The 21,936-nt window shown below is 54.4% G+C and overlaps 1 protein-coding gene across 4 annotated transcripts in view; it reads left to right on the forward strand.

The window, feature by feature from the left end:
* MAPT (microtubule associated protein tau) overlaps positions 1 to 21,936 on the forward strand; it is a 103,262-nt gene that overhangs the window by 62,363 nt on the left and 18,963 nt on the right. For 2 of the 4 annotated variants that reach the window (XM_022589052.3, XM_022589053.3), the window contains 4 exons: positions 5,229 to 5,294; positions 12,898 to 12,953; positions 16,792 to 16,942; positions 19,905 to 20,170. In XM_022589052.3, coding sequence (XP_022444760.1) covers positions 5,229 to 5,294; positions 12,898 to 12,953; positions 16,792 to 16,942; positions 19,905 to 20,170 — 539 coding nt within the window. Of the gene's footprint in view, positions 1 to 1,291; positions 1,379 to 5,228; positions 5,295 to 9,144; positions 10,258 to 12,897; positions 12,954 to 15,527; positions 15,726 to 16,791; positions 16,943 to 19,904; positions 20,171 to 21,936 lie in introns of all 4 variants that reach the window. The other 2 variants (XM_089901379.1, XM_022589050.3) reach the window with 2 other exon arrangements.

Below are 21,936 nucleotides of genomic sequence, written 5' to 3' on the forward strand. Positions count from 1 at the left end.
CTAGTGCCTGCCAATTGATGGTGCATCCGTGGAGGATATAGTGGACGTGGCCCTTCCCCCACTTTGCCCGCCCCCCACCTCTGAAGTTCTCAGCCTAGTGAAGAGAATACCAGACCAAATGCTGTTTGCTCTCCTTCTTAGAGCCAGTGATGTTAAGACAGAGCCTGCGGACCTTGTTAGGGTAGTTTTGCAAGTTGCCTACCGCCCTGAGAAGGTCCTGAAACACTAATGGCAGATTTTCTGCCAGCCTTCCAAATCAGCTTTATTCTGGAAGAATCTACCAACCAAGTCTTGCTGCACTCTGTACCCTGTCTATGTGTGCATCCCAAGAGCTTCAGCTCTGGCCCCGCGGGGAATGGGGGAGCCTGCTGGGGCTGGAGTCTGCCAGGCTGCTCCCGAGGCAACCATAATAAAGTGGACTCCTTCTGACGAACCTGAGTCAGGCGCTTGGGAAGCTTTCAAAGCTGACAACTCCTCATGTCTGCCCAGAATGACCTGGAAGTATGCCAGGGCATTGCTCAGGGAAGAATGCCGATTTGGAAGTGTTCACCTCGATGAGAGACCAACAGCAGCTCCTGGTGGTGGATCTTTTCCTCTAGCCTCTGCTCTGAAGGTGGGTCCATCTGTGGGCCTGTTGTCAAGCACCTGACTCCAGACAGGGCCAGCCTGTTCGTTGCCACCCAGGGAAGTCTGTGGTTTTAAACCATGGGTCATGGGCTCCGGGAAACAGGGGGATTAGAACTGGAAGAGAACTTGGAGGTCACCTGGTGATGATACTCCCATCTTGCAGATGAGAAAACTGAGACCCTAAGAGGACAAAGGACTTGCCCAAAGCCAGCCTCCCGGCAGAGCCATAGACTCCAGCCCTGACTGCAGGGTTCCTGCACTGCCTTGGTCCCAATCCCATTCTCCTGTTCTGCCCTGCTCTAAGGATCAAACACCTGTGACCAGTCATCTGATTTTCAACACTTCCTCCTTAAAAACACTTGCGACCGTCCCCAGCCGTCCCTCTCACTGCAGTCTTTACAGGGGGGCTGTCCTGGCTTTCCTGGCAGAGGGCCTGGGTGTCTCGTGCATGGGCGCCACTCAGACAGAGTATTGATGTGCTCCCTGGAGAGATGTCAAGGCTGGAGCACGGCTCCGGGCCCTGCTCTGTGGGGCTGCTTTTCTGCATGTGCCTGAGTCCCCTCCCCCTCCCCATCCCTGCATCTCTGCATCCCCCAAAGAGCAAAGGTGAGGGGTGTGGCACAGCTCATCCCGGCCCCCTAAGGTGACTCTCCGTGGTTTCCAGATGTGACAGCACCCTTAGTGGATGAGGGAGCCCCCGGTGAGCAGGCGGCCGCTCAGCCCCCCACGGAGATCCCAGAAGGAACCACAGGTGAGGGTGACTCCCAGGTCGGGGTGCCCAGCTCCCCTGCTGGAGGACGGGTGCACGTGGGGTTATGCCCGTCTCCAAGTGCAGCAGGAATGTGGGTGGACAGCAGCCTCTGGGAATCTCTGGTTGTTCTGAGCCTGATGCCCTTTTGCTTCCATGGCTGGCTGCCTGCCTCCCAGAGAATAGAGGACCTCTGGATTCCTTCTAGCTCCTCCTCTCCTTGTCTTAGCTCCAGAGAGTTCTCTGAGGCAGGCTGGTGGCAGCCTTCACCCCCTGCGACTCTGCCAGCAACAGGGTTACTTCCTCGGAGGCAAACAGCTCCCTGGGGGGGGGGGGGGAGCCGAGTGTGCGGCAGCATCAAGGTGGCCCACCCACACCTTTGGAGGATTGTAACTGGACAGTCCCCGAGGAACTCAGCGATGTCATCTAGCATCCATTTTTAGGACTATCCTTTCAAACGTATCAGCGTCGAACAGACATGATGAGACTGTCCTGTCAACACAGATGATGGGGTGTAGCCCAGACAGGGCACTGACCAGAAATAGCACTGGACTCGGGGCCACCAGAGTCACCTGTGAGCTGCCCAGGCCCTTAGGGAACAGCGAGCACAGCCCAGAGCCCTGGCTGTCTCTTCCTTCACGTCCCCTTCCCTGGGCTTAGGCACGATTCCAGCCGTTGGCTTGGTGACTTGGAGGGTGCTCACCACGAAATGCAGAAGAGCTCTGGACCGTATGTCACCAGCAATGGACAGTGGGGGAAATGTCCCCCGGCAGGAGTTTTCTTTCCTTCCTGAAGACAGGGCTCAGGGCAGCCGTTTAGGAAGCCTGCAGCCCTCTCCCGGGCCTGTGTGCTGGGAGCACTGGGCAGGGGCCGAGCAGTTCCACGGCCTCCTCCAAGTAGCTTCTGTTTGCAAGTTGGTCTTCTGAGATGGGTGGAGGGGGATGTTCTGGAAGCTGGCAGGCCCCGTCCTTGACAGTGAAGGTCGTTTGAAGGCCGTGGGACGAACGACTCATGGTAACTTGGCTTTTGTCTCCCGCTGCCCCTTTACAATTGTGTCAGTGGGCGAAGCTCTTCCCCTGCCTGGGATGAAAACTCTAGCCACCTCTTGACTTTTGACCACTTCCGAGTTATCAAAAGTGTTTTAAGTTTCCACAGTCACAAAACCCAGTCTGCAAATGATGATTAGAATGTCCAGCCCTGCATGAGAGCCAAAGCTGCAGCCCCCCCTCTCTGGGACTAGGGAGGGGGCGCGGACGGGGCAGGGGCAGGAACGCTCTTACTGCGTTGGCGCTGCTGTGAGCCAGCTCCACGTGGTCTGCAGGTGTTTAAAGCTGACTCTTTCTCTGTGGGGACCTTCCTGGAATTCTTCCAGACACCCCACGCTCACCATCCCCATCATCCCTCCCAAGGCCCCTCCCTCTGCGTTTGATTCCAGCAGACATTTCTTCTCTCTTTGGCCCCTTGGGGTCTCAAGAGCCACCTCCAGCCTCTCGCCTGCTGAGGTCGGCTTGCTCACATCAGTGGCCCTGCTGCATGTGGCCTGAGGCGCCCCCTCCACTATAGCTGCCCTGTGCCCACAGCAGGTCCATGGGGAACATGGGTGTGCTCTGCCCCAACAGACTGTGGATATGCAGACTGCCCGTAGGCTTTGCTCTGCCACCAAGGCAGGGCCAGCGTGTCTCTCCTCCTCTGGTTTTCCCAGGTGGGCTTCTGACAGCCGTCCACCATGTCCCTAACCATAGAGAACTCACACCACGTGTCTCCCCCTGCTGCCTTGAAACCCTCTCGATGGGATGAGATGGGAGGTGGCCAGGCAGCCACCCCCCACCCCCCCAAGCTGCTGTCTCTAAAGAAATCCTCCTCAAAAATTCTCTCCCCCTCTACCCTTTACATCCTCAATGAAGCGGGAGGTTTTAGAGTTGGGGGGACATTTTTTCAGCTAGTGGCTTTAACAATATGTACCTTAATTTAGCACCTCACTTGGGCATGTCCCCTTTGCTGTATCTTGGTTCTCCTGTGAAACTTCCCATTTGAGGTCCATTTGGGGGTGCAGTGTGGCCATCCCTTTGCAGGAATCCCTGCCTTGCGGGGTGAGCGTGGAGCCCTCTTGGGGCTCCAGGGATACGGAGAAGCCATATAGGGATGTGACGGCCCAGCCACTGTCACACACCCTCCCTCTCTTTGGCTTCTCTGAGCATCTCCCTTGCTGGGATCAGGGGATGTCAGAGATGTGGGCAGCAGCCCGCAGCTTCTGATTTGCATCAGGACCAGGATATCAAGACACCGCGTGGGAAAGCAAAAGCGGTGGGCTTCCCAGTGCCACGACGGTGATGTCGTCGGCATGCCTCCTCGTGTCCTCTGTCTCCAGGACTCCGTGCCATTTAGCTGGACTTGCTGTCACTCTGAGCCTTTCTTCCATAACCTTGTCAGAAACTCAGATCAGACCTATGCTCGGAGCTGTGCTTCCCAGACAGTCGGCTGTTGTCGAGTGACGCGGAGCTGTCACCGTTAGACCTCACAGGCCATACAGTGTCAGCGTGCAGGGGACCCAGAGATGTTCCTGCCTAGGAACTGGCAGTGGGGGAGCTGCCCGAGCCCCCTGCTGGCCCCCTGCCCCTCGCCACAGCTGCCCTGGGCCAGCCAGCGGGCTGGCTGTTTTTAAGACCATCGTGCGTCTGTCCAGTGACCCAGGGGCTCTTTCTTTTGCTTCCGCCGTGTTCTCTGTGGTGGACCCGTATGGCAGGTGGTGGTAACCTGGCATTTCTGGTTTAGGTGTAGAGACTGAGTCATTGCAGGACTGGCAGAGAAGACTGGTGGCCCAGCCAGCAACTGGTGGGCATTTCTCAGGGTGGTGGCCTCTCTGTCACTGTCCATCAGGGCATGTTGACTCTCCTGGGATCATGGGGTCACCGCACGTCAGTGTGTGATGTGACCAACTTGCCTTTTAGGGGCCCTTTCTTCTGGACAGTTGTATCCGTTGTCCTGCAGCAATATCCCGATTTTTTTCACGATGCAGAAATTGGTGTTGTATGAAAGCTTATTGATTTTGGTACCACTGATGATCAGTAGCTTTTCTCAGTCTTTTTTTGTTCGGGATGGACTGTGGCTCCCTAAGCAGGAGCCCAAGACACCCCCAAAAGCTGCTCACTGACACTGCTGGCCTCCCTCCCTATTCTAAGCATGAGGTTAAAGGGCTTGCCCAGCAGTTTGGAGGAAAGAAACTGAACCGCCGGGGGGCCCCTGCTGTGTCCCAGGCACTTTGCTAAATACATTCACACCATTTTATATGAATCCTCACCACTCTTCTGCAAGGTGAGCCAGTGTCATCACCTTGGGATTCTAGAGTTGGAGACAGAGGCCCAGAGAGGCTGAGTAATGGTGGCACCTGGGTTTGAACCGCAGCCGGACTCCACAGCCCGCGCCTAGTCTTCCCTGCACCTTTGCCGCCCGCCGCCCCAGGAGCGCTGGCTGGGGCTGAGAGGGCAGCCTCCGCCTGGACACAGCTCCCACAGCAGTGGCCGAGCAGCAGATTGCTTCTCTGACCTCGCCTGCCCTGTGTCTTTGTCGAGTGGGGTACTGAGGACCCTGGGCCCATTGTGGAGAAGGTCTTTCCTACTGGGCTGTGTCGCCCGTAAAGTGCGTGGTTGTGTGGGTTTTGTTTAGTGAACTGTTTTCATCCATGTCCCCGGCAGTCACATTTGCAAAGAGCCAGAGGTGCAGCGCCTTGGTGCTGCTAAGGTGTGCCTTTCCTGAATGCTTTCAGAAACATAGCGGAAGAGGCGGGGAGCTTTGTCTCTAGCAAACAGTAACCGTCTTTGCTTTTATCTTCTTCGTTTGCTGACACACAAACCAGCTGAAGAAGCAGGCATTGGAGACACCCCCAACCTGGAAGACCAAGCTGCCGGACACGTGACCCAAGGTCAGTGGGCTAGAATTGCCTGCCACGCGTGACGTAGGGGGCCGGGAAGAGGGGCATGGCGACACAGATGGACCCTACCTACCCTGAAAAGAGAATTTGGACCTGGGCCTTAATTCCTGGTCTTTAGGAGCTGGTTTTTATCGAAGGTGGGCTATTCAGGTAGAGAAAGAGCTCTAGCTCTTTCTAGCCATTTCTGAGTCTTTCCTGAGGTGTTCAGTGTTCTGAAAGAAGCTGGCCCTGCCCAGCATGGGGAGTGGAGAATCAATGACCAGGAGAAACGCAGATAATATGTACGATGAGTGATTTCCCCTGTAGGCGGCCCTCTGGGCTGTCCCGGGAGCAAAGCCTCAACCAAATCACCACTGAGCTATTTCTTTTCAGCTCTCTTCTGTGCAGCCTTCAAACCTTATTATGATTTTCTTCTCAGGGACCAAAACTGCTGTGCTGAAGAAAAGCAACTTCGTATAATCACTGAGCATAAATGTTTTAAGAACTCAATTTTTTAAATCCTAGAGATTCCTGATCTTAGGAAATGGAGACCCCGCCAATACAGCCTAGCTGGGTTTGTTTTCCGTCATTTGCTGCATAAATGAATTTGACAGTCTACTGTGTAATGTGGAAGCTTCTAGATTGTAAGAAAGCAGGGAAAACACTGTTCTTTTCTCCAGAAAGTGATTTGGGATTTGTATAGCGCCACCACTGGGGCCATCTGACTTTAGGAAGACTCTGGGCCCTGAAGAAATGTCCCCTTGAAGGTGTTTTGAAGCCTAACTAACACATTTCTGCTCCCCAGGGGTCCCTGCCCCCGTAGTGGGCTAGGGTTTCTCATCTCACATGTCATGGAAAGGCGTGTTTTCATTCTTAGGCTTACAAAGAGCTTCAGAAAATATTAGAAGGGATAATCATTGTAAGGGGAAACCTCAGTCTATGTGTTAAATAACTAGAATCCTGCCTCCTGTTTCTTTTCGGTTATGATCTGCAGCTTTTAGGTAAAATTAGAGGTTTTTATAGCCTCTGGAAATGATGATCTATTTCCATAAAAAGAAATGAATGAGTTTTTTCTACCAATTTTTATTGCAGGCTATGTCTCCATGCCCCTAAAACATATTCCATGCAACAAAAAGATCAGGCCATCAGCTTTCCTAGAAACTTTATTTTTGTGCTAACTGAATTTTTGACTTTCCCAGCACTGGCCTAGGTTCATATAGATATAAAGATGAACACCAGGTAACATCTGCAATGGGAAATTGGCACCAAATCTGTGAACACGTGGAGGTTTCTACCTCTATTCCCAAGGCCCGTATTTAATGTCTTGACTGGAGCTGCTGATCCACATGGCCAAGCCCAAGCTCCCTCCAGTGGAACCTTGTGAAATTCAGGCTCACTCGTGATCCGCAAACATTTTATTTGACACAGGCCTGCCGTCTGTTCTGAACAAAAACAAGCAGCTTTAGGGAGAGCCAAGCACAGCTATTATCTCTTTCTTGCTTTCCTGCTGCAGAAGGAAAACCTCTGGCAGCCTGTGTTCATGAAGTACTAAGACAGAAAAGATGTTTCAGGATGGAGCTGCCATTGGCTGAGTATTAGGTGTGGGGAGACCCTACCCATCTCACCCCTGCTCACGCCAGGGTAGACCTTTCTTCTGTGAGTGTCTCCAGGACCAGGTCTCCCAAGGGAGTGTGGGGACACAAATTTTAACACATCAGACTGTGTTTTCCCAAATATTTTTTACCTTGGACCCACCCCCAGTGATTGCTACGTTTAATATTTACTGAGCACTTTACAGTCTTCTGGGAGCTGAATAGCATGTTCTCCCAGCCTGGCTCCTTCCTCCAGGAGTGCAATGGCACGAGCTAAGGTTCCTCATTCACACACGCATACGCACACATGCGCACATGTGCTGTTACTGTCATCTGTTGGTAGCTTTTCAGGCTGTGTTTGGTGCCCTTGTTTCTGTTTAATGAGGGGCTTTTGAAGTCCTGCAGCATATCAGAGTACGGTAACATCCACATCACGAGCAATTTCTAGGAAGCTCTGGAGGAAAGCTTTTCCCAGGAGGCGCTGGAGACCTGGCCCGTCAGTGGGTGTAAGGACCGGCCGCTGCTGCGCTTCTGGTCTGTTGAGCGGTGGGGTGGGAAGAAGAGGCACTGAGGCACCTGCTCAGGCTGCCTGCTGCCCAGCTTGTTTCCTCCGTCTCTGTCGTTTGGGCGGTTCTTCCCCGAGACTGACCAAGGGCCCCCGTGAGGTGCCTGTAGACCCCGCGGAAGGCGGAAATCAGCACGTTTTCCTGACACGCCTTCATGTACCGATCCCTGGCCTTGTGGCAGGCTCTGTGGGGGTGCTAGGAACACGAGATGAGTGAGATGGTGAGCTCAAGGCCCCGGTGTAGGGGTGAGAGGTAAGGGTGAGCTGGGCCTCTTGATAAGGGTCCAGTGGGCAGCTGCAAGGACTCCGACTGGGTTGGGGCGAGAGGGACGTGTTACCCATGTGTGTGGACACCTGTGTTCTCCCACCTCCTTCCCCTCCCCTCATCCAGTCTCTTTCTCTTCCAAGACCCCCAATCCTTTGGGGTTCCAGATTTTGTTTAGAGGAGAGCCATGAAGTTGTTCTGGAACTAGGTAGGATGTTTGAAGAGTTGGGAGTTAAAACAAATACGGAATGTTTATTAGGAGAACCAATGAGCATACGACTCCTGTCCTTAATACACAGATACTTTTTTTTTTTTAATTTATTTTTGGCTGTGTTGGGTCTTTGTTGCGGTGTGCGGGCTTCTCACAGCGATGGTTTCTCTTGTTGCGGAGCACAGACTCTAGGCGCGTGGGCTTCAGTAGTTGTGGCATGCGGGCTCAGTAGTTGTGGCTCACGGGCTCTCGAGCACAGGCTCAGTAGTTGTGGCGCACGGGCTTAGTTGCTCCACTGCATGTGGGATCTTCCCAGAGCAGGGATCAAACCCGTGTCCCCTACATTGGCAGGCGGATTCTTAACCACTGCGCCACCAGCGAAGTCCCAATACATGGATACTTTAAGGAGGGATTCACGTGAATGTCGCATGAATGAAGCAGAAAAACGGGAACTGTGCCCTCCATCCACTAGGTTGGCACATGGCAAGTGGTGTGATAGGGGTGAAGCAGTGGTCCCCATGGGCCGCGCATGTCTTTGCCGTGCAGACCACCTTTACTGCCACGGTGGTCGCCTCACCTCGTGCAGAAGGCTGTCCATAATCCACGATCCGGATGCACCTGAACCGTGTTTCTGTTTACTGGGGTCTCATGGCAGGTCTGTTAGTAAAGACTCGAGCCCTGATGGTGATACGTTTTGGGCTTTTCAAATCTGTCAGGGTGGGTTTGTAGGCACCTGCTGGTTTCATTCAGCAAAGAGAGAGAAGGAGAGGAAAAGAGATCCTCACTGCGCCCCAGCCAGGTCCCAGCTAGAGGCCAGAGTCTTCGGGGGGCTCGCTCTCCCTGGAGAGGAGGACAAGCTTCGTGGCTGGTGGAGTTAGAACGAGGCAGCCCCAGTTAATGACAGGATGCTCGGAGCCCAACCAGACCCACGATGGGCAGAGGGATAATGCTGGCACTAGACGGGGCTTTGGTCCAAAGATGAGAAAACTGAGGCCCAGAGAGGGGAGGTGCTCACCCAGCAAGTTGGTGGCAGATAGACCAAGAGACCTTTCATTCTGAGCAAAGAAAAGCAACGAGGGTGAGCCCAGAGCGTGGGCTCCTTTTTCTTGGTTAGGTGGGCTTGAGATGCCGTTTAAATGTCCTTTTCTTCTTTCCAAAGTGTGTCCCCTCTCTTAAACACTTAATGCGCTCTTGCTAACCTTTTGCCACCTCCGCCTCTTCAAACCCAGAGGAGGGGAGAGTTCCGGGCCAGCAGAGGGAAGTGTCTGAGAGGCCCCCTGCTAATGGGCTTAGCTCTCAGGTCCAGCCTGCACACGGCCAAGAAGCTTCTGGGGTCTCCGAGCTGCATCTGGGGGAGAAACAGCCAGAAGCTCCCATCCTGGCGATCCCTCACCTTTCCCAGCATCATCCTGTCTGCCAGCCGCCTCTCCCACCAGGAGGCCCTCAGGAGCCCTACCAGGAGTGGGGACCAAAGCGAGGGGAGCAGGCCGAGGAGGGGCTGGCCTTTCCGAAGCCCACCTACCCTGGATGTCTCCAGATTGAGCCTGGGAGTGTCAAGGTTGTCCAGGAAAGCTTCCTCAGGGAACCAGGGCGCCGTGGAGGTGAGGCCATGGACCCCGGGACCCCAGGTCTGACCTGCCAGCACGTGTCTGACATGCCTGGGGCTCCCATCCTGCCCGAAGGCCCCAGAGAGGCCACACACCAGCATTCGGGGCCAGAACCTGAGGATGCAGACGGCAGCCGCTGCGGCTCTGAGCTGCTGGAGTGCCAGCTTCTGGGAGACCTGACCCAGGAGGGGCCGCCTCTGAAGAGGGAGCAGGGCAAAGAGAGGCTGGGGGCCGAGGAGGTGGATGAAGACCGGGACACTGACGAGTCCTCTCCCCAGGACTCCTTTCCCTCCCAGGCCTCCCCACGTCTGCAGAGCCCCACCACCCGAGGCGGGCCAACCCCCGACGCAGTTTCCGGAGAAGCCCCTGGGATCCCTGGTTTCTCAGCCAAGGGTGCCATCCCCCTCCCTGTCGATTTCCTCTCTAAAGTTTCTGCAGAGACCCGGGTCTCAGAGCCCGATGGGCCCGGGGAGGGGCCCCCAGCGGAAGGGCACGACGAGCCCCCCGAGTTCATGTTCCACGTGGAAATCAAAGCCAATGTGCAGAAGGAGCAGGGACCTTCGGAGGTGGATTTGGAAGGGGCTGCAGTTCCTGGGGCCTCTGGAGCAGAGCAAGAGCCCTGGGGCCCCTCTGAGGGCGAGGACACAAAAAAGACTGCCCTTCCAGAACCATCTGAAAAGCAGCCTGCAGCTGGTCTGCCGGGGAAGCCCGTCAGCCGGGTTCCTCAACTCAAAGGTCTGTGTCTTGAGCTCCTTTGCTCCTGCCCGGCGACCTTGTGTGCCACCCAGGCTGCGGGCACTGCCACTGAGCTTCCGGCCCCTCCTTGGTTCCTGCCGCTTCCAAGGCCCCCGGGGGACAGCCACCAAATCGGCCACTGGGCCTCTGCTCACCCTCCCGCCTCCTCCTGCCCTTCAGGCTCCTCTCACGCTTGCCCGCCGTTTTGCATGTCACCAACACCCCCCGCCCCATGCTTTCTGCCCCGTTCGCTTCTCTGGCCACTTGATTTATCCACAAGGTTCCATCGGCCCGCTGGAGGCTGGTGGGCCGTGCTCCACAGAGAGCATAGCAGCTCCTCCCACTTTGGAGAGCTTGTTATGTGTTTCAAATTCATTGTCTAGAACCCTCCCAAGTGGGCATAATTAGCCCCACTTTGCAGGTGAGGAAACTGAGGCTCGGAGAGGTAAAGTACCTTGCTGAAGGTCACTGAGTATTAGGTGATGGAGCCAGGTTCGGAATCCAGGTAGGTCTGCTCCGAAAGGCCCTTCCTTCCCTATACACCACGGTGCCTTCCAGAAGGTTCTGAAGTGTGTCCTCCTAGCCCGGAGACTCAGAGGGCACGTGCCTGTCTTCTTCTTCGGCTCTGTCAGTGGACAACACATCACATGTAGCAGGCGACACACACAAGCATTTGGAGGTGGCCCAGAGTCCCCACCCCCACTCCACTCCACCCTGCCTCGTGGCAGGATAGACAGTGAGCAGAAACAAAAACTCCCTGTGGAAGAAAACACTTCCTCCTCCCTCGGCAGAGCCCAGGCAGTCCCTGTGCTGGGATCGCAGGGGTCTCAGCCCTGGCCCAGTCTTGAGCCCTGGGAAGCGTCACTGCGGCAGCCCTTCAGGAGCTGGAGAGATGGGAGGGGAGGTTCCCAAGGGTCAGGGTCTGTGTCCTGTCAGTGAGAGGACAGTTTATACAGCAGAGGGGGCCTCCTTGGTGGCCGCAAGTCGAGCGCATTCATATATTTAGGTCCTGTAGCATTTTAGAATTATTTGCGGGGCCCAGAAATTGAGGCTACTTAAGCTGTCAGTTGCAGACACCTGTTAAATGTGGATTAGAGTCTACTCGTCGTGAAAACTTTGAAATGTGATAGATAAAGGAACCTGTATTTAAAATTTAAGTCAGAGAAAGAGTCCTACTTTAAAATATCCTAAACTTCAAAATAGCATGGGACAAAATACTGTGACTTGACAGATTACAACAGTGTTTCCTGAAGTGGCATTTTATTGAATACTGGTCCACTGGATGTTGATAGGTGTGTCCAGGGAAAAAAGAGTTCCATGGTCCAATTAGTTTGGGAAAAAAAAAACCAGGTGAAACAAAGTTAAACAGGGTTTGCTGCAGCAGGACTTGTCAGAGCCTTTAATATTCTAATGTACATTATGACCCTCTGAGAAGGATACATGGTATGCATTTCCCCAATTCGCCAGTCAGCACTGGGAGATGCTGATCTAGCAGATGCTTTTGTTGTGACATAGATGATGATGGTCACTGGGGCAAAAGATGTGGACCAGGTCCACCTGGGGCTCTTATTAAAATGCAGATTCCTGGGCCCCACCTTAGGCTTACTGTCTCAGAGTGAGCCCGGGATTCTGTATTTTAGGAATCTCTCCCAATGGGGTTCTGCTGCATAGTAAAGTTTGAAAACCTCTAGGCTAGGTCATCAGTGCTGGTCACTCTAGCAATCTGGTCTCCAGTAACCAGTGAGATGCTCCAACCAGCCCCATTGTCCCTGGAGCAGGGGATATACAATATTGAAGCCAAAGACAGAAACCTATAATTAGTCTTCAACAATGAATGCCAATAACAGGAGTGAGTTAGAGGTGACACTGGTAGACAAGTGGATTGGTTTCACCAACGGGTGTGGCTTTCCAAACACAAAAGCCATCAATGGTTTGGTCCTAAAATCCAGAGGTTATCTATAGGATGTTTGACAGTAGCTAGATTGTTGCTAGCTTGGAGAAATGGCAAGCATTAGTCCTCTTGGTAGAGCCTGTAAGTGGTGAGAAGACCCTCCAGGGCTGGGTCAAGGGTGGAATGGGCTTGTCAGAGAGCCAGCTGGGGCTGGTCACCAAAGCCTCCATTAGTGAGGGGCGGGCTCTGGGAAAACAGCCTACACCCCTTGGCCCTTGAATGAGCAGAGGGGTCCTGCAGGGACCGGAGCCTAGCTGAGCTGCCCCATCCGTGGCCCTGGGTTTTCCAAATGCCCCTCCTTGGAGTGGGGTTGGCCCCAGCTGTGGGAGGCTGACCCTGACAGAGACGGGGAGGGAGCCTGTGAGAGGTGGTCCTGTACTGTCTACCTTCCCTGATGGCCCCTGTGCCAACATATGCCTGGAACAGTTTCCCCTCTGCATGTCCCTGCCCTCGGCCAGCCTGCTGCCCCCTCTTGTCAGGGTGCTCCAAGCAATGACTCCAGTGTGCTGTGTTGATACTAACAACGAGAACCTAACAGATTCAAGGGGAAAGAAAATCAACTGGATTTCCACTGGCCCAACTGAACAAGACATGTTGTATGGATCCCAAGAAATCAGCTCCACTCCGTCGGGCTCTTTGTGAGCTGTGCTAATGGGTGTAACATACATTCTCATTTTATATTTTATCAGCTCGCATGGTCAGTAAAGGCAAAGATGGGGCTGGACCCGAGGACAAAAAAACCAAGGTAAGCTGACAAAACCATGAAACCTCTCTGCTGCCATCAAGTTGATCAAGAAGCCATGCTTTGTATCTGAATTAATCTTTATATATAACATGTGGAGAGCGTTTGTCCCTGAAGTACAACTGTCATTCCAAGTGCTTTGTGTTTTTATGCAAACTTTTAAAATTCTAGCATTTATCCCTGGACGCTTGGGCCAGGGAAGGGCAGTCAGCAAGTTATGAATTAATTAATGCTAATTGTAGTTGGATCAGCATAGTTTGAATTAAGACGTTCACAGCAAATGAAGGTGTGTTTGAATTTTCTGCAGTGAAGTTTGAAATTTGCACATTTTACACTTCCCGCTACAGGTCTAGGCTCAGCAAATATGTATCTATATACATACACGCACACAGATATATTTAAGATATATCTAGAAAATACCATTTCCTTAGGGGGCTGAGGGAGTACTGAGCAAGAAGGAGATCTCCAGCCTGAGGAGGAGGGTCCTGGAAAAGCCCTAGAAGAGCGGACCTGTGAGGCAGGCCGAGAAGGAAACATGAAGGGGGTTGGTGACGTAGGAGTGAGAAGAGGCGTTCTAAGGAATAGGACCAGCGCAAGCAAAGGCCCGGGGGCATGAGGAGACTGTTTGGGGAGCTCTGAGCAGATCGGCTTGGTTGCTGCCGAGCTCGGAGTGGGGCTGACACAGGCTGGAGGAGGGAAGCCTGACACACACCCGACATACTGAGTGGACACGGCCATGATGCCGTGGACGCCGTCCTGAAATCCCGCCAGCCGGTCTTCAGAAACCCCCCGAGGACCAGAAAATGAAGCAACTTGCTCACCACCAAAACCACACCCGGAACAATGTGGTCCTTCTCATGCTCCCTTTCAGCTGTAGTTTACTCTCCTCCATGACTGTGCATCTTGGAAAAAGCTCCTGTAAATGCATGGTAGTGTTTTGCCAGGAAAACCTCACTGGGGCCCTAGATGAAGACCTGTTTTCCTTAAAGGCATCTCAAATGTCCCATATGCATGCTGCCTGAAACGCCTGGGTCTTAATCAGTCCTGGAGGCCTGACGGAGTCCCCAGGTGCAGAATGAAGCCCTAGGAGTTTGGTCCTGTGTGTTGAGGGTCGCTGCCCGAAGTGTCTGCCCTAGAGGAAGTAGGCTTCGCCATCAGGACTCTGCCCATCAGTGGGGCAGCTGAGGGTCCTGCAGGAACCTGAGGGGAGGCAATAGCTGCTTGCCAATCATGATGCCCATTCAGGGGAATCGCATCCTCATGCCGGCATGCATTCTGCGCACTCGTCCATCAGGAAGCCGTCCCTGCCCTGGAGCTGCTCACAGCCTCACAGCAAGGGGGCAGATCTCTCACGAACCTTGGCCACTTGGCCAGGTAGGGAGCAGTGCCAGGGGAGGGGGACCTCGCGCAGCTGGGGAAGGAGGGGTTGCCAGTACCCACCCTCAGCTTTTCTTGTCAGCAGCCCCAGGGCTTCAGCCCGCATCCCTCCCCTCACCCCCGTGCTCCATTCCTTTCACCCTCATCCTCCCCAAGGCTGGCAGCAGAGAGGGTCTCAGCCACCTTAGTGAGGAACCCCAGTAGCAAAGTCTCTGGTCAGGACCCTGCTCTGTAGCTCTGACATCCTCTGGGCTTGGCCTCTTGGTTGTATTCCTGAAGGCATGGCCCTTCCGCCTCCCAGGCCACCCTTCCCTACCAGGGCCACACATCCCCATCCAAGGCCCCCAGAGGCCATCCAGACAAACCGCAGGTGTCGGCCACCATCCTTCACATGCTCTCATCTCCGTGAGGCCAGCCAGCTCACGGAGCCCTGTCCCATTGGCCGCCTGCCCCACCCAGCCTATTTCCTTAGGTGGACCGTGTCCAAGAGTAAACAGTGGCCAGATAAGATTCACCAGACAGTGTTTAGCTTTGAGACTTTATTCAGAAAGTGTGTGTGTGTGTGTGTGCGTGCGTGCACGTGCATGATCTAAGTGGTGTCAGGCAGAATCTTCAAGACCTGGGACAGGCACAGTTCTCTTTTTAGCAAGGACAATTCTATCGGTGCGGTGGAAGAGGGCCAGGAGTTAGGGGGCCAGCATGAGCTCCCCACCTGGAATTGAGCAGAACCTGAGGCACTTCTGACCCATGACACATTGGAGGTGTTTTTCTTGAGAAACATCCTAAGAATCACATACTTTTGGCGACCTCCATCAACTCTTTGGGTGCGAGACACCTTTAAACCAGTGGTCTCCAAAGGGCAGAGCTGAAGTAGATCCAATGGGCTGGAGAAAGAACATACCAGAAAGTCTATCCATTGTCCAAGTTCTGCCACATGAAAGTTTCATAATGTTCATCATATGTTAGCGTCGTAGTATATGTATTAGCTGGTGCATAACTGCAAGTACATGAGATGCATGGTCACGTTCTGTTCTTCCTGATAAGAAGGACTGGTAAGGGTGCGTGATCCAAACAGTTTGGAGATCACGGCTTTAAACCATTACCTGTCTTATTTATTTGTAGTCACTGTCTTTTTTTCAGTTTGTTCATTTCTCCCATGTGCTGACTTTTATTTTGATTTTATTCATGTTTATGTTTAAGACATCCACACCTTCCTCTGCTAAAACCCTGAGCAATAGGCCTTGCCTTAGCTCCAAACGCCCCACTCCTGGTAGCTCAGACCCTTTGATCAAACCCTCCAGCCCCGCCGTGTGCCCAGAGCCATCTTCCTCTCCTAAACACGTCTCTTCTGTCACACCCCGAACTGGCAGTTCTGGAGCAAAGGAGATGAAAGTCAAGGTAAGGAAAGCACCTTTGGAAAGAATGAGGCTGCTCTACTGTGGTTTTCAAGTGTATGCTTTTCTAGCTGCAAAGACCTTTCTTTGGATAAGCTCTTACCTAGAAGCGCCACATAGAACAGTTAAAATTCTGGCTGAAACAAGGAAAAGGAGGCACAGTGCCATCCTTCTTGGCGCCCCGTCGGCCCTCCCGGCAGCAGCCCTGAGGCACCGGAGGGGACCCTGGCTTGGAAATCGCCACTCTGCTTGGGTTCCTTTGTCCATTTCTGACTTTGGTAACCTGGGGGTGCTTCCAGGTTGCCCTCATTTTGGGTCGGACAGCATCACTCTGCAGCCATGCCTGTTCCACCAGTTTACTCCTTCCTGAACCATCTCGTGGTCCTCAGTTCATGTCAGTTTCTTCTTTGAGTTTGTGTTATATGTCAAGGTCATCAACTGGGTCCCCAGACCCAGTCACTGTCCCCAGTCAGCTGACTTGTGCACCTGTGCTCCACCTTTGGCCAGTTTGCTAATTGATGCTGGTGTTCACCCGCCAAGGGCTCTTAGCACACCTGAGGTGGTACTGAAGCCTGAGGCTTGTTTGGGAGAGAACAGAAGGATAGGGCGGAGCTCTGTTAGCACTCTTGGTCAGTTTCAACAAACTGTCTCCTTGTCCCTCTGAAACTAACCACCACCAGTCAGATAAATCCCTAAGGGAGTCAGAGAGCGGTGTCCACGTAGCAAGAGTCTACAGATGTCCTGCCTGCCGACACTGGTTGGATGATGAACTCGATCATTGCTGTAAGCTCTGTTGACTTTTTATTAAATACATTAGCTCAGCTCTTGCAGATAACTCATGTAAAATGTCCCTCCAGGAGGAAAAGGTAGGCATTTGGGAGGGGCTGTGGATTTGTGTGCCCAGCAAACCCTCGTCATTGTAGAGGACATTTGTTGTATCTGGCTGGCAAAGTGTCACCCCAACCTTAGCCTCATTTGGAGTCACGGTGGTTGAATGGGGCTGGCATTGACACCGGGTGGCAGGAACCTTTCTCAGTCGTAAAAACCACTCTACCATGCTTCGTTTACAGGGGGCAGATGGTAAACCTGGAACGAAGATCGCCACACCCCGGGGAGCGGCCCCTCCAGGCCAGAAGGGCCCGGCCAACGCCACCCGGATTCCAGCAAAAACCACGCCCACCCAGAAGACCACGCCCACCCCGAAGACCCCACCAGGCACGGGTAAGAGGGATGTTCTCTGGAATCCAAGTCGGGGGAGAGCTCGCTGTGGAGGCCCTGACAGTTAAGCTCTGGTAGCTGATCGACGCCTGCAGTTTACTAAGCACCGAAGTCTAATTCTTCTAATTTTCTGAGCTAGATATTGAATCCCCACTTATTACCACGAAGAAATCGAGGCTCGACTAAGTCTAACCAGACTTTTAAGCACGAGGAAAATGCAGCTGTAAGACTAGTAACTGACGGAAAAGGGGCTTCTCTGAGATCCTTGGACCCCACATCCAGGGCCCCTGGGAGGTGTTTTTCAGTCCCCAAATGAGGGTTAGGTCACTATAGGTGACCTCACACAGGGCACGGCCCCTGCTAACTTGCTGGGATGTTAGGGACCCTCAGACAGAACGTAAGAATCTTAGCTAAGCAGTCACACCCTGGGCCCGTTCCCCCGGGCTCCTGTGAGTAAAACCCACTGGGTTTTGAGTACCAGGCAAGGCTTCACTTGAGCCATCTTGCTTCCACTGGGGACAGCCAGGCTGAGTGCCCCTGTCTCACTGCCCTGGGGACTGTCCCAGGAAACTGGGTTTAGATTGTGCATGACTCGGGGGGCATCTGGCCTGCGCTGGCTCAGGGGCCCTGTGGATCTTATATGGGCTGCGCACGAGGCCTGGGCTGGTGCCACGGGGCCTCTGCTGCCCCTTGGCCCCGGGGTGGCCGCTCAGAGCCCTTGTCTGCTGCGTGTCTTGGCTGTGATGTTTCTCGAGGTTGCCGTAGAGTGGGGCCTGCACGGACGCCCGCTCGTCGGTTTTCTCCCATGGGGTTTTTCCGCATGTATACGATATATATGGTACGGGGTAACTTCGAGACTTGTGACTGGGATTTTTACATGATTTTGACGCTGCTTTTTTTCACTGGTCATTGTGCCAGTTGATTCACGCGACTGGATCATAACTGGAAACAAGAACGTGTGTTTCTCTTTGGATCTTACCTGCTCTTGGGTGGACAGATCTCCCCCAAGTTGGCCTTGTTTCCTGCCCGATGGAGTCCCTGACCCCGTTCCCCGCCTTGGTCGCCTCTGTGGATGGCCTGGCTGGGCATGACTGGGCGCCCATAAAAAAACACTCATTAAGGCCTCTTTAAGCTTGATGATAACCAGGCTTTCTGTGGATTTTTCTTTTTAAGCTACCGAGCAAGTGCAGAAAAAACCACCTCATGGAGGGGCAAAATCTGAGAGAGGTAATTCTGAGCCTGCTTCGCCCGCAGGGTCATGCCTTTTGCGCATGTGCCTCTTGGTTGGCTTAGGTTTTTAGAGCCGAGAGGACGTGCTTCTGAAACGTAGGTTTCCCACGTTGAGCCTGAAGTTGGCACAGTCAGAATTCCTGCTCCCCTCTTCGTGTGGTTTGTGCGGATATGTCTGTCCGACGGGCCTTTCTAATCCTGCGTGCTCTCACTTCAGCCGAGGGCTGTGGTGGGCCCAGGGGAGGATGTGCCTCGAGCTGATACGGGGGCTGGAGGTCTGCACTGGCCCCAACCAGGTTACATGTGAGATCGCACCGGCACCCTGTGGGTGACGGTCACTGTGCTGGACCCGGGGAGGTCGAGTAACTTGCCTAAGGTCACTCTGCAATTCAGTGGCGCAGAAAGAATTTGAAGGCACCACCAGGTCCACCAGCCAGCCTGTGTGCCTGGGGGCAGAGGGTGGGGGGCACCGAGCCCTGGCTGCAGAGCTTGGCACCGTGAGGGAGTTCCAGCAGACACGGAGACTCCACTAAAAGCCACACGCTCCTTCTCCCCTCGGCAAGAGAAGTCACCGCTTCCAGCAAAGAGCTGCCCTTCTCCAGCCTGGGGCCCGGCAGGTCCCTGTTTGGTACAAATGGTTCCTGGGGCGGGGGCATCAGCCACCCTCAGAGCTGGAGCCCAGCATCCAGCCCAGTGGCTCTCAGACTCAAGTCTGCTCAAGAATCCCTGGGAGCGTGGGAAGCACCAATTTTGCAGGCCCCACCCCTAGAGATTCTGTCCTATCAGGTCTAGATGGGGCCTGGAGATCTGCATCTTACAGGTCCCACTCCTCCGTGGTGGCTCTGGAGATTCTGATGCAGGGGTGCCTGGGGCCACACTTGGTGAAACACGAATCCAAGAGGCAGACGGAATAGCCAACTATTAAAGTGTGACGGGGGATGAGAAGTGCAGGAAGAGACGCATGTTAGGGAACCCAGGGCTGTTCCGCTGGGAGAGGGATGGGCCCAGTGGCCTTCCTGGAGGGCTTGGCGCCCGCATTGCACCTGGAAAAGTGCACTGCTATTTGCTGCGCACCGCTTTGGTGGGGAGAGGGTTCTCGGGAGGGCAGGGCGGCAGGAAGCGGCATGGCTTGTTTGGAGAGCGAGGGACAGATGGACACGAAGCAGGTATACCATTGTGGAGCCCAGGTACCACAGAGGAGCTGGGAGTTTGGATGGGTCTGAGGGAAAAGGGGCCTTGAACTTGGAGAACAGCTTAAAATTCACCCTGTGGTTAAAGAGTCCAGTGGATCCAGATGGGCCCCTGGCCCAGCATTGCATTGCCCTTATTCAGGGCACAGGCCATGTATCCCTGCCCGGCCTCACTTACTGCAGGCATTACAATATTTTCCTCTGAGCTCAGAGTGGGTAAATGACTTGTCTGAGACCACGCAGCTAGCTGGAGCCTCTCCTGGCCCCAGGGCCACAGGGCAGAGTTGGTCCCCCTCTAGGGGGTACTGGGTGGTCCTTGGCGACCACTCTTTTGCTTCTCTGGGAAGCAGGATATCTCTGTCGCAAAGCAGCACGGCTGAGAAGTGGAGACGTTTCTCTAGAAATGGGACCAAGGGCAGCCTCCTGCTGGTTTGACTGAGCTTCTGACCTTGTTTCCACGTGCCTGATCCAACCCTGAGTCTGGGAATGGACCCCAGGACAGATAGCCCTTTGCTAACTGGCCTCATGCCCTCCTTCCTTTCCAGGTGAATCTGGGAAATCCGGGGACCGCAGTGGCTACAGCAGCCCAGGCTCCCCAGGCACTCCGGGCAGCCGCTCCCGCACCCCTTCCCTGCCGACCCCGCCCACCCGGGAGCCCAAGAAGGTGGCAGTGGTCCGCACTCCACCCAAGTCACCGTCTGCAGCTAAGAGCCGCCTGCAGACCGCCCCCGGGCCCATGCCAGACCTGAAGAACGTCAAGTCCAAGATCGGCTCCACAGAAAACCTGAAGCACCAGCCGGGAGGCGGGAAGGTAAGGGCGTGCAGAGGCTGGCTGTGCAAGAGGAGGCGGGTGGGTCCCCCGCAGCTGGGCTGGAGGCGGGCGAGCGGCTCTCCTCCCACCACCAGCCTGGGTCCCCCCGCCTGCCCCCCATAGCACAAGCACCTCCCCGGCCTCTTCAAGGAAAGACAGTAGGTTACTGTTCGGTTCTTTACTGGGGTCACCACCAGGCCGTGAGTGCCCTGCTCAGGGGAGAGAAAGTACCGGTTCTTCCCTTCCTCACTTCAGCCCTTGCTGATTGGACGGATCTGAGGTGACAGGCTTGTAGCTCCGTGACCTGGCGGTTCTCAAAGTGGGTGCCACAGGGGTTCCCTGGCTGCCTTGTGTTTCGAAAATGAGACAACCAGTCCATAGGTGGGTGTGTCTCTGGTGTTGGTTGGACATTTGTTTAGGTCCCAATTCTGGAGAAATTTGTGATTCTGTTTTGAACAACTGATTCTTCCAGGGACGAATAGGTGCTCATGACATTTCTGGGTCTCCCAAAGTTGGAGAAAATGAGCTTCCAAGGCTCAGAGGTGGAGAGAAATGGGGACGGCCTGGACCGTCTTCCTCCTCTTCTTGACCCCATCCCCCGTTGTATGAGTTTCCTAGGGTTGACATACGAAATACCATGGCCTGGGCGGCTTATACAACAGAAATGTAACGCCTCATAGCTCTGGAGGCCGGAAGTCCAAGATCAAGGTGTCGGCGGGGGTTGTGTCTTCGTCTCTCCTTGGCTTGTAGGTGCCGCCTTCTCCCCATGGCCTCACATGGTCCATCTCTGGGTGTCGCTGTGTCCCAGTCCCCCCTTCCTATAAGGACACCAGTCGTATTGGATTAGGGCCCACCCTAATGAGCTCATTTTAACTTAATGAGCTCTTTAGAGACCCTGTTCCAAATACAGTCCCATTCGGAGGTGCTGGGAGATGGGACTTCAGCGTGTGGATTTTGGGGGACACAATTCAGACAATAGCAGTCCTCCCCCACCAGCACAGGGTGGGGAACAGAGAAGAAAGAAGGGAGGCGGGAAAGGGATTGGAGGACCAAGACCCAGCTCTTGTGTTGGGCCTTCCAGGCTGGGCCGTTTTTGGGGCAGCGAGCCTCCTGGTGGGCAGGGGCCAATGTTTCCCTTTCAGTCGGGACCCCCAGCTGGGGCCTCCGCACTCTTGATTTTATTAATCACTGTTGTCTGGGGCCTGGGTCACCGTGGAGGGAGGGTGTCTCGGAGCACCTTTGGTCCATGTTGGTGCCATTGCCTGAAACCGTGCACTTTGCTTCCCGTGGAGCCTCAGGGACCCCTGCTGGCCTTTCCCATCCTTGGGACCCGAGCGGTCCTGCCCAGTGGGGAGGTCTGGGTGCCTCTCGGGGTCTCATCGCACTGGTCTTTGGGCCACAGTGGTGGGCCTGAGCCGTGTTTACCTTCCTGCAGTGTTTGCTGTGCTTCGTAAAGATGCCTGTCTCCTTCCAGAAGGGGCTCTGGTGCAGCTGGCTGGGGCGCTGGCTTGAAGTTGACCCCTCTATGAGGCTCTGGGGGCAGAGGGACCCCCAAGGAGAGGGTTTCCAAGGTGATGGGATGTTTCCCACTGGCGTTCGCACCCCTCCCTCAATGCTGTGGATGTCCTGTGTGTGCCCTGTTTTCATAGCACAGAGCATTTGCCTGTTTTGAAAAATGAAAAACAAAGCCCCACACGGCCAATTCTGCACCACTGAGAAGATTGTGGGGCTGTGACCAGCGTGCTCATCACGGCAAGAGGGAAACC

The sequence above is a fragment of the Delphinapterus leucas genome, chromosome 19 (assembly GCF_059928025.1).
Source record: "Delphinapterus leucas isolate spDelLeu-1000000601 "Yukka" chromosome 19, BTC_Dleu_Yukka2, whole genome shotgun sequence".
Lineage (NCBI taxonomy): Eukaryota > Metazoa > Chordata > Mammalia > Artiodactyla > Monodontidae > Delphinapterus > Delphinapterus leucas.